Source organism: Teleopsis dalmanni, chromosome 2, assembly GCF_002237135.1.
Source record: "Teleopsis dalmanni isolate 2A chromosome 2, ASM223713v2, whole genome shotgun sequence".
NCBI lineage: Eukaryota > Metazoa > Arthropoda > Insecta > Diptera > Diopsidae > Teleopsis > Teleopsis dalmanni.
In genome coordinates, this window is record NC_051847.1 from 122,796,980 (window position 1) to 122,809,984 (window position 13,005).

A 13,005-nucleotide genomic window follows, 5' to 3' on the forward strand; every position below is an offset into this window, starting at 1 on the left:
TATTATGGAGATGAAATTGTTAATTATATGTATCAATACACTCAGAAACGATTCCTATAATATTTAATGAATCACTATTAATAAATTGAATATTTAGAAAAGATGTCAGATGTTAAAAATGGTGTGAATAAATAAAACGTGATTTGATATGAAAGTGTGTAGTGCTATGTGGACATATTTGGTACCTTTTGTTCTTGAATAATAACTTCCACTTGGCAGCACGACATTTAAATTCTCGATTATATCGTGAACTATCCAGAAATCCAGCAATAAGTTCATATAAGATATTTAAACAATATTCTGTTAATCTTCAATGTAAGGCTTCAATGGGACTGTTCGAAATTGTTGAGTACTCTGAAGCATATAAATTAAATATTGAATTGTACAGTGATTCTGACTTCATTAGTAAGAATTTTACGTATGTTTGTTGCCTTTAGTAGTTTGTTGGCTTAGTTGACTAAATGTATTGATATTGGTCAAAACATAACTTATGACATGGATAATATGGATATATATGAGAAGTTGCCTGAGAGTGAAATATTAGACAGAAACATGAAGAAAAAAATGAAAGAAAGAAAGCAAGTAAATTAGAGAGAGTATAATAGTAAGGCAGAGAGAGATGAAAAGACCCACAGTATACTGGTAGGGAAAGGATTGATGGAAGACAAAATATTACCTAAACAAAGAAAACTATTTCTAATTCCTTTGATTAGATATATTAAGAAATAAATAGGCAATTAAAAAAAATTAAGAAATAAAGTTTCAAGATTTATAGTACCCTGAATCCAAAAATATACACGTAGCTTTAATAAATTGCAACAAAACTATCAGAATAGGTTTTAGGAAATCTTTGACTCGATGTAGAGCACCTATAGTTTAGTTGCGGACTAAAACTATTAATGTAGATATAAATGTACGAAATATTTGCTAATAAATAAGTGATGATGCATTATTATTGTATTTTTGTTTAATCAAATTTTTTGAACCACATCCATTCTACAATACTTTCAATTGTTTATGTCGCTTTAGCAAATGACAACATATTGCAGGTGTTAATTGATCAAGAGACCCTTCCAATGTATCTTGCAGTCGATTTCCATTATTATTGTTTTTTCACACAATTGGAGAAAATGAGATCTCTTAGTTGACTGATGAATTTACCTTAAACGCTTCTAATAATAAGTGGCAATAGCTAAGCGGACACCTCAAATTCAGTTGCAAGCTTCACGACGATCTACTTAGGCTGTGCTATCCAGCTCTGAAGTTTTTTTACCTTCTATATTCTAAATTAAGAATACAGGTCTTTATTTTTTATAACTCTTTAATATAGTATGTTATATATAAATATTATGATTCAGTGTCTATGCGCATATATCTATGGGAATGTATATGTATATCAAAACCATACAGCATAAATATACTACACAAATAGTGGACTGACTTAACGTTGGTGCATCATAATTTATTCATGTAATATATTCGCTCCTCCCGTGCGCTCTCCATAAGCTGCTAAATTTATTAACTATGCATAGTAGTATTGTAAGCTTAATGTACAAACCTTGTTCATAGTTGATAGCATATTTCTGTATATATTTGTATAAGTGTGCTACGATATTAACACTGTACCGTGTATATGGCTATTATTTATAGAATACTACTTTCAAACTCTTAATTTGGGACAAGATTTCTGGTTTAAAGTGGATCGAAGCCACTTTGCGTAAGCACGTAGCCAGAAATTTCTTTCAAGGGGTGCTCACTTATAGTATAAAAACCGAAAATGTTCAAAGTAATCTCTATTTTTTTTATTTAAAGGGAATCACTTTATATGGAATAATATCGATTGCAAGTACATTCCGCCCGTCATGGTCAAAATTTTGTTGTGAGAGCTCTTTGCCGGAAAATTATTTCCTTAACTGTATTTGAATTATAATTTTAAAACCTTAACTAACGCAACAATGTTCTATATCGTAATTTATGTTCGGTTCCACCACATTCTATCATCGATATCAATGTGTACATACATATATCACATTGGTTTGATTTGAAGGGGGTTTGAGCCACTCAAGCTTCTCCTTTGGCTACATGACGGTTTGTGCGCTTGTGCAAGTGTTTATTGTATATATGTGTATTTAATAAAGTGATTCTCTACTCAATTGAGTCGGTGTTTTAAGATCAATCGTGCGTGAAAGGTTTACACTATATGATATGACTATACGAATAGTTTCTTAATATCACTAGTTAGGTTTAAAATTATAGTGTACTCAGAATGTGTCTGTAGATCTGAAGGATTTTGACGACGTTATTTGCTTTGACACTGTATGAACTTTACACCGTATATTGTCACCTTATAGGTATATTGTATTATCTTTATTGATTATATCTTTTATATCACATTCGCTTTAAATTGCATATATCATATATATTTTTATCATGAATAATATGCTGCTAATGAATACTAATCATGAAATTTTTAATTCAGCGGTTTCACAAAGTTGATTAAATGATAAATACTTTTATGGCCAATGTGAGAAGTGATGTGGAGTCGGTAACAACTGCTTATATTTGTTTAAAATATTGACAGCTGGGTTTCATAATAAAGTCAACTGCTTACTTTTAATTGAAATTTGTATACAGAAAAGATACCCGTACTCATAAATTTATAAGAGTATTAGCGCACACTTATACCATATAGTATGCCACATATGGGGACTGATATCTGCAAGCACACCTACCAATGGAGTGATATATATTCTGATACCGGTTTGTTGTTGTAGTTGTTGATGTTGTTGATATTGTTGTTGATGTTGTTGTATTTATTTTAAAATGAAATTTTGAATAGTATTGAAGTTATCATTAACTGGTATCGGGCATTTAATTTAGTGGTTAAATAAATTATTGTAGTGGTATTTGTGGTAGTGTTTGTAGTTTTGTTTCATGTTGGTATTTGTATGAAAAATTTGTACTTTGTGTCGGGTGAAAAAAACCATTTTGACAATAAAAGTATCGAACATGTAGAAGACGAAATTCAGTTTTGTGGTAAACGTCTCATGTCGAACGTGTAGAGTCTTCGAAGAAAGAAATTGTAATTGCGCGAGTGAAGAGCTACGAGATACGAAAAAAGTTGCAATTTGCTTCTGCATTTTTATTATACGAGTATGTAAGCGAAATTTACTCTTGAGTGTTCATCATATGTAAAGATACAGTTGACATTTGCCAATTGATTTAAGTGCAGTTTACATGCAAAATTTATTTTGATATCAGTATTCAATTTAAATTTAATTACAAAAAATTTTACATATAAAGAGGAAATTTGCTGATATCAATTGTTGTGCAAATGGTGTAAATATTGTTAAAAATAATTACTATAATTACAAATAAAAATTAACATAAGAATAATTAAAAAAATTAAAGTTGGAATAATAAGTAAAATAAACAAAAACAAAACTACTGCTCTCTAGTGTTGTATATATCAAAATTAGCTACTTCCGGTGTTATAGTATGATATCTTTCGAGTTTTTCAAAATCAAAACTATATTTGCTTTTCCCACCGCAAAAAGAACGCATTTTTAAACAAGTATCTACCATTTAATTGGCAGATAAAATTTACAAAATCTACACAATCATTTATTCTAAGCAGTATTATTTGCATTACAAAAAATATAAAATATATAAAAAATATATGAAAATTTAAATAAAAAATAAAATTTTTAATTATATTACGTGTTGTAAAGCAAAATTCATTTGTGTTTATCGCTTCAAAAATCCATCAAATTATCTGTAAAGCAAGCTGAGCGAGCAAACAGTGGGCACCTTTGTGTACTGGGTTCTAATTCAAGGTTATTGCCAGTGCTACGACAACATTGTTCCAGACAAGGTTGCAGGTTTCCATTGACTGACAGGTGCTAATAGCAAGTGAAGTACTTTTCATTTTTACTGTGTTCTCTGTTCATTGATTTCGCGCCACTTCACAAAACGTTGTAGGGAAAAGTTACTGTGTTTTTTAGTGTTGTGTTAAAAAAGTAATTAACACAGTATAATAGCAACAATAATAATATAAAAATAATATAACAACAATAATTACAAACAACCAAACGAAAACGGAAAATCAACAAATAATTATAAAAAACAACAAAATAGCTACAATTACTTCACAAACAACGAAAACAATCAGGAGCACGATGAAACGTCTAGTAACTTGGGAACGAGATCTCGTGGATGCAATGTATGAGTGAGTATCTCGGAGATACATTAATAACTTAATTCTTGATTGTGAAATTAAAATTTATATGTATATTCAAATAAAAAATTACAATTAATTAACATTAAAAAAGTATAAGTTTTCGTTATTAACAAATTTATGATTCATGCTCTCCATCATGAAAATTAACCGGCTTTAGTACATAACATCTGGTGGCATAAAAAAATCATATTCAATTTAGAGATTAATTTTTAACTACATATTTGTATAATGTTTAATAAGCGATATATAGTATTAGAAGAATTTTTGGAAAGCAGGCTATTGCATTTAAGCTCACAGTTAAACAGAGCATTGCGACCATAGTAGATATTAACCTAACGCGTATTAAATTATTTTCACGTGAGCTGCTATTTATATGTTCACAATAGAAAAAATAAACAAATAATTAACATAGAGAATGATATTCTCCCAGACATTCGAATTCAAACGAACTGAAATAATTTTTGTAGTTTGACAAGCAAATGTCTAAAAATGTCAACAATCGCTGCCCTTGGTTACACACATTCGGAAACAAAAATAGATTATTTAGAACTAATAGACGAATGACTTTTATAATTCTAACTTCTACAGGTAGATGAAGATATGAAATAGATCTTAAAAAAATTGCTATGCAGATGATTGTCATATTTTTTTTCGCTTTTCCAACCCTATTTGTATATTATTGGAATATAAAACCTATTTTTTTTTTCTAAGATTATACTTTTCATACTCTTCATATTCAATCTAACGTAACTTCTCTGCTGATGTTCTTACTGGTTGACGGTAGAATCTCATTAGAAATTATTATGTCTCGAAGATTGATAGGCCATTATAGGCTCTTCTTCGAATTCGAGAATGTCTTCTGCACGTATAATCAGTTTATTCGCAAGGTTGAATATTATTGATATAAGCAACTTTCTCCAAACATTCATACGTATACTTTTATATTACATTTACTTATTATACTAAGAACCAGGCACTCTGTTGTTAAATTTGAAGATGTAAGCTCACTGGGTCATTGTGAATAATGATCCATATATGCACATTTTAATTTTTAATATTCTTGTTGCGACTTCCGAAACACAATCTGTTCAACTTACATTGTGTAAAAGAAGATTTACACTTTTATTATCCCAACGAATCAATATATAATTTTTCCAAAATATATATACCTATATAATATATATATTTCCATTTGAATAAATACTTTTACGAACTAACGATTGTTATGTTTTTAGTCCAGCTCTTGAACAACTAGAATTTTTTTAATATTGATTTGAAGATATATATATGTAATATTAAAAATTATATATCTTTATATATATGTCTATATCAAATATATATATTTGTTTTTTGTACTTTCAATTGAATAATTAAAGAGTGTTGGGAATATTTTAGTGATGAAGTTCTCATTTAAGACTTCATGTAATTATCATAATATTATTACATTTTATACTTTCTTATTTATTATTTTTGATACATTAAAAATTTTTTATTATATACATACAAAATCTTTATGTAGATACAAGACTATACAAATATGATCTACACATATATATATATAAACACAATTATAATATATAAAATCTTATATTTGTTCCTATAGTTGCGTATATAGAGAGACTTTCTGGTTCAATTCCTTTTTAAAATATTTGGAACCTTTGTGGACTGGTTAACATAATTCTTTTTTAATATTTGTTCTAGAAAAACGTCGCTATAACTTTTTAAAACTCTTCTCTTTTTTGTGTATATATAAAATACATTCTACCGATAAGCTGTTCATTTAAAAATCAAAAAGATTTTTCATGTAAGAAATCAGAGTTTCTTTAGTGTCAATTCCGCAAGATAATTCTATATATATAATTGTGAATTTATCGTTATAAATTTAAGCGTAATCTTTGCATATATTCACGATCTCAAAAAAATATCTCGGTACCCAATTAACATAGCAACAGTACAATACGGCAACTTAGAAGTAAACCAAAAAGATATTTAGCTACTATCAAAATACAATACAACATCTATATGTAGATAATACATTTCTGGCTAAATATTTAACTTAGAGCAAAATGTCTAAGGGAATTCCTTATGGCAAAATTTATTTATTGGCCCACTTATCAAACAGACATTTTGATATGTCTTATCGTAGAACGCCACCTGACGTCACTCAAATATAAAGCAATAACTGTCAGTGATATCTACTGTAATTAACAATCTGAATATGAAAGCATTTCAGGAAATTAAAAATTAATTTTAGCAGGCAAGAAGAAAATAAAAATAAAATTTATTTAAAATAATTAATAAACAAATTAAGCACAAACAAATTAAAAGATTAAATCTGTATATATGATTTTTAATAAAAGTTTTATATTAATAACTTGATAAAATATATATAATACACATTGTTCATTTCAAAAATTAGCGTAAAGAAAGTAAATTATATGGGAATATATGTATATTTATTATAGAATATATATTTATATATATAAATACTATAAGAGGAACATATACTTAAAAAAAATGATTTAAATGTTGATTTATAAACATTTTAAACTATAAATATAATAATACTATTAACATAAGTATAACTTTACAACCCTCATTAAACGTTTCTCGACAATTTTATTATACTCATTCTAACATACATATATATAGCGACTGTGTCATAGTGACTCTTCTATATAGAAAAGTAATTGATATATTTTTTATTAAAAAATATATCTTTTGTAAATTTGAATTCTGCGACCATGATTGATCTTCTGTGCTGCAACAGACTCTAACCGAATAGAAGACATTCCGCCTTTCGAATGAAAGCCAGAATGCCAGCCGTAGAGGATCTTCTAATGTCAGAAGGGGAGAGTAGTTTTCGACCCAGTGACTTCCTCCTGGCCCAGATCAAGGCTGGGCTAGATGGAGACATGTCAGGTATAAAAATGTTTTATCTATCACGCACCGTTTTCTTATTCCAGTAAAGCGCTCTTGTGAAATTGTGCGTTGTTGTTGAAAAAAGCTGCAGGTAGCTCAAGAAAAAGTGGTTATTAGACGCATTTTTTTAGTTAAAAGCATTGTCCCAAAAATATGGTATTGATAAATAAAAACAAACTATAATAATTTTTACAAAAACTGTTAATAAATTTGAAAAAAGGGTGTTTTCTCTTCGTAGTAAATCCCATAATATAGTAATTATATATAGTTAAGTATGTATAGTTATAGATACAGCTTGTCATAGTGACAAATATGTTTATCAATTATCATTCCTCTGGCTTAAAAACTAAGAGATTATTCAACGTCAATACTCATAGACTATATTAAGTCTGCAAGCTTAGTTTATTGCAAAACCATTTGATAAATTATTAATTACATTATACAATTTATCAAGAAACCGTAGAGTGAGTTTTGTACAAAGTCGACTAGTATTTCAAATGATCGAAAACTTTAAATAACTCAAAAATTATTTGAAGTAAATATTTTATTTCAGATTGCATTTAGCTGCAAATGAAAAGGTTTGTAAGAGAAGTGTAAAGCTAAAGCGGAAAACTGAACTTAAATTTTGGTGTTAGTTTCCAGATCGTGTGCCAAAAAAATGGTAACCCGTGGCTCGTACGACAATCTTTTTCTGATATCTTTAATGTATGATATCGGATTTCTAAGTTAGTCTTCAAATTTTGGTAGACTTTTTCAAGTCGTTTGATTCAAAACTGATAGTGCACAATTGAAACTTGGCAACTTTCAGGTTTTAATTCTACAAACATTGATCTTGTCTTACTGCACGATTTTGAATTCTTCTCCGAAATAAATGGACTTGCTCTACTATTCTTACAATATGATGTATGCTCTGAAAATTGCCTATAATACTCGTAGAATACGAAAGTTATCTCAAAGCGAAGTTTTTTTGTAATGAATAGGTTAATGACAAGGAATGACAAGGGATCTGTTAAGAATATTAAGGTATAAAATATAAATTGATTTTGAAGAGTTCTTTTGAAGAAAATATTGTAAGAAGTTCAAAACTACTTTAATCAATTTAATTGGCTATTTAAATCTAATACAAAAAGTCCTAGATAATAAATAAATTTAAAAAATCTTAAAAATCTTAACATTTATTTTAATATATAATTCGCTTTGTTTTTTAATGTGTTGAAAGATACGAGTGCCATCCTATCAAATAGTTTAGAATTTTTGATTCGTATAGTTATATATAATATAGAAATTCATGTTATCGCACCTTAGCATATTTATTCACTTTTTTCCCAACGTCTTCAATGCATTTAATCAACAAAAACTGAGAGTTCATTGACACAAACCATGAAAAATCGTTCTAGTCCTTGTACTCATACACTCGTACTTGATTTCATTAAAAAACAGACTTTATTTTGAATAATATTTATATTGTTAAGATTCTTAGGTAGACGAGTGAAAATATATATATATTTTTTTTTTGAGATTACCGCCAATCTACGAAACGATCACACTAGTAAATCATGTCAAAAAATATTTGTCACATCTGTGCTACAAAATATTTTTAATTAATATCATAAATAATTCGCTTTAATATCAATTTGAACTATTGACACAGATGATCATATGCTCTTTGTCTATATAGTCGATGTTATATTTATAGATTGTTTTTTTTTTGTTGTTTCGCTGTTTCTAACAACAATTTACCTATGCCAAGTGTATTTAAGATACATCATATAAGATTTTTTTCTTTATTTATTTGTTAAAAGTCAAGGAGACATTATAGTTTTTTGTCAGACTTTCAGCATCTGGCTTGTCTGCCAAAAAAAGATATTCGTAGATGTTTTTGAACTTTTCTCACAGTTGTAGTAATCAATTATATATTTTCTTTATATTAAAAAATAAATAATTTTTTATATTTTTAGATATATTCTCAATACAAATAGAATTAATTTAAATCCGAACTAAGTAAAATATTTCATATTTCATGAACTCAATTTAAATATAATTTAACCTATATTAAATAAATAAACACATAATTGATAATTTATGCGAAAATAAGAAATTGAAATTAAAGAACTGCTGAGATACATTAAGTCGCAAAGGTTACAATGGGCTGCTCATGTAATAAAAATGGGGTCGGAGAGAAAGCCGAACAGCATATTCAACGCAAAGCCGATGACAACCAGGCATAGGAAGAGGTAGGCCAAGAACAAGATGAGATAAGAACGTGTATGGTGATGCAAGAAGGATTGGAGTACTGAACTAGAAGAGAGTAGCAGAAGATAGCGATAGATGGAGACAGATCGTGGGGAAGGCCAAGGTTCATACTGGACTGTAGTGCCAAATAAGAAGAAGAATATTATATTCAATTGTTCTATTATGCAAATAAAATATTTCATTGTCAATGAACTTATTTATGCATCACCACACCGTAAACTGAATATTTATGTTATTTATGTTTATATTTTATGTTTTATGTTTTAGACCTCAACTAATATTTATTAATTCTATGTGCAACTGAGTAACTGATTTCTAACTTATTGATATTTTTACAGTGTATCTTATACAAGTCTGTTTTAAAAATTTAAAAATTTAATTATTCCATATGAATAGATTTCATTGACTTTTTTGTTAAAAAAATTAAGTAAAAACGAATTCGAAGTCACATGTTTCTATACAAGGGCCATTTGAAAAGTCTCTTAATTGATGTCATCAATGAATTTCAAAACGTGACTTTTTTTGCTAATTATTTGGAAATAATAATTCATCTACACTATCTCAGTTAACACATTATCGTAATTGATTTGCTAATTGTGGAGCATTTATGAAACTATTTAAAAAAAGTCTGTCATTCATTTAATAATTGACTTTTATTAGTGGAATGCTAGTCCAAAACTTTTGAATGTAGTAATAAATAATAAACATGACGACGCATCACATGGTCCAAAAATGAAAACCGATGAACGGGTTAATCAGATACTAAGCGATTAATTGCAAAAAAGATCTTGAATTCCTAACTAGAAATTTGGAATTTGATGATGGCCTCATTACTAAATCAACTCATTTATAGTTTTTTTTATGTGTCAAGCAAATACAATTTCTATAAGGTAATTCTAATTATAAGTTGTCATTTGGGTGTCATTATAAGGTGTCATTTGGAATACTATATATATGAGAAAGCAAAGATTTAAATACTACTAAACCTTGGGAGAAGTACTATTTTCTATCTTTTTTTAAATTTTATCTAAAATTTTGTTCCGAAACTCCGGATTTCTTCATGTCTACTAGATCTATCTGCACTTTTTTCTTTTTAAATGCTTATACCTTTATTAATGGTCTTCTCTTACAATGAGACTAATAATGAGTTTTATACCTTATCACTAATCACATAATACTACAATTTTTATTTTAACTATACATTATTTAATATAAAATAAAATAAGTAAATCTTATATCACAGACCTCATCTAAATCAATGGGTGAAATTTTATTGGAATGAATGTTGAGTGGTTTATCAAGAGAGCAGTTAAACATTATCAGATTAATAAAAAGAAGCGTGGGTTTTTTACTTGAAGCTATTAAATTTTAATTTATGGCTGAACGGTCAGCTCCGAGCTAAGGAGTGAAACCTAACTTGTTTAATTGTATCTTTTTCTTATATTGTCAAATTCAGCTTTAACTAGGGGAATTTGTAGAACTCGGTGGATACCTAACTTACTAAAATACCATGGGGCAGCAGTGATTGTTTTCTGTATTTTTGACTGAGTTAAAATAGCTAGATACCATAAGCCCATATCGATTTTATGACGCTGTTTTACAAGAGTACTTTATACTCTATAGGCAGCGAAGATCTGTTATTAATGAGCAACTTAGAGTTTTGGAGCTTCATTTGTATTTTTTGCTGGTGTCAAGTAAATTATCTTTTGCACTTGATAAATTTATTTCTTTTTTAAATTTTATGAACTATTTTATATTTAAAGATATAAGATATTTAAAGGTCTTGCAGAAGATACAAAATAATTAGAATACACATGTAATAAATGTGTTTCTTAAAAACTACATATCTGAATCACATCCATTATTCTTCTCCATGTTTCATTAATTATTCAATCTATCACGTATTTGGTACATAGCCCTCGTACAGACAAGTAATCAGTCTATTCAATAAGTTTTCATTTTTATTATTACCAAAATATAATTATAATTTAATTATTTCAATTATTCAGCATAGTAGTTTCACTGCCGAATTTTATATTAGTAAAAATTAGATTAAAAATTAATTTTCATTATTTGTAAAAAATAAACATATAATTTTATTTTTTAATTAACTTTTTAATTTCATTGATAAGCTTTATATAGTATTCTCAAAAAATATGAAGAGCTTTGCAATTAGTTTAAAAAATTTGGCAACTATATCATGCTTTAATGCGTTTGTTAATGAGTCTGAGATATATAAATATATGTATATATATATATAAATACAATTGTTCATATTTTGTTTACATATTTGTTAAATGACATCAATGACACAAGGCATTTAATAAATTTTAATACCTTTGGCAAAAATTAAGCCGTGCATTTGTGATATGTGCGAGTCTGCATAATATTTTCGCATTAATATTTGTTTTGATTATTTTTAGTTATTGTCCCTACTAAATTAAAACAATTCAGTTTAAAAATAATATAATACTATATGCTAATGAAAACTTTATAGCATTTTAGTTTGCTTGAATGCAATATTTGCACTTAAAGCTACAATGAGAATCTTTGTAGTATTGTATTTGTAAAGATGAGCAACAGTTTAGTGGATATTTGTCGATACAAAATAAAAAATAATTTCAATTATAATATATTAAATATATACAGAAAATTAACAGTTGAAAATATATAATAGTGTATTATTAGGAAAATGATTCAAAAATGCAAATAAATATTTTAAAAATAAAAAATAATTCAATTTTCAATAATTTTTCATTTAAAATTTGGAATTAATACATATTCTATATATATGTATATCTGAAATTAAATTTGTTTTAATTTTATATAAAATAATTTTGTTTTTTTGACAAAATATTATTGTTTTTTGCAAAGAAGAGAAAGTTTGAAGTATTTAAAGTTCGTGAGTTTTTGCTGTCACGTTGAAGATACCGTGACCTAAAAAAACATGAATGTTTTTGTCATTACCTTTGATAAAGTAATTATATATACGAGTATATAGTATATTATGGATATAAGTTAAATATATATAAACACATATTTAAGGATATAAAATAAATAATGAAGTATCAATAATTTTATAGTGCAAAAAAAAAATATAATTTAATAATATGTACAGAGTGATGTTTTTTTTAGAAATAAATTGAATATAACTCAATTTGGGATTAAAACTTTTATACCGCAACAATAAAAGTTTTTAATATTTTACAATTTAAAAAATAAAAATTAAAAAAATATGGCATATTTTTAGCCCTAAATTTGATTGAAATCTTAATTCTTCGTCAAAAAAATGTGTAAGCATCGTATAAATATATAATGAAAATATTTTGTTCAAAATTTTGTTTTTTAAATGTTTTGAAGTGTTTATATTAAATAAATTTATTTAACAGAAATTTTTTGTTTTAAATTAAATACCGAAAAGTATAACAAATATGTCTGAACTCAAACGTAATCTTAGTCATTTGTCAATGCTGGTTTGCCGGGCAACGCACTCCAGTCAGCCGACTTGGCTGGAAGAATTACTGAGGTAGGCAATTAAAAATATTAAATAATATATTTAATTGATTTAATTTAAATTTAATTTTAAAAAT

At 27.1% G+C, this 13,005-nt stretch overlaps 1 protein-coding gene across 3 annotated transcripts in view; it reads left to right on the forward strand.

The window, feature by feature from the left end:
* Positions 1 to 13,005, forward strand: part of LOC119678543 (G protein-activated inward rectifier potassium channel 3-like) — a 43,303-nt gene that overhangs the window by 12,185 nt on the left and 18,113 nt on the right. Inside the window, exon 1 of one of the 3 annotated variants that reach the window (XM_038090418.1) lies at positions 3,699 to 4,228. The exons of 1 other annotated variant lie outside the window; for it this stretch is intronic. In XM_038090418.1, coding sequence (XP_037946346.1) covers positions 4,179 to 4,228 — 50 coding nt within the window. In that variant the 5' untranslated portion in view covers positions 3,699 to 4,178. Of the gene's footprint in view, positions 1 to 3,698; positions 4,229 to 13,005 lie in introns of those variants that run through there. One more of the 3 variants, XM_038090419.1, reaches the window with a different exon arrangement.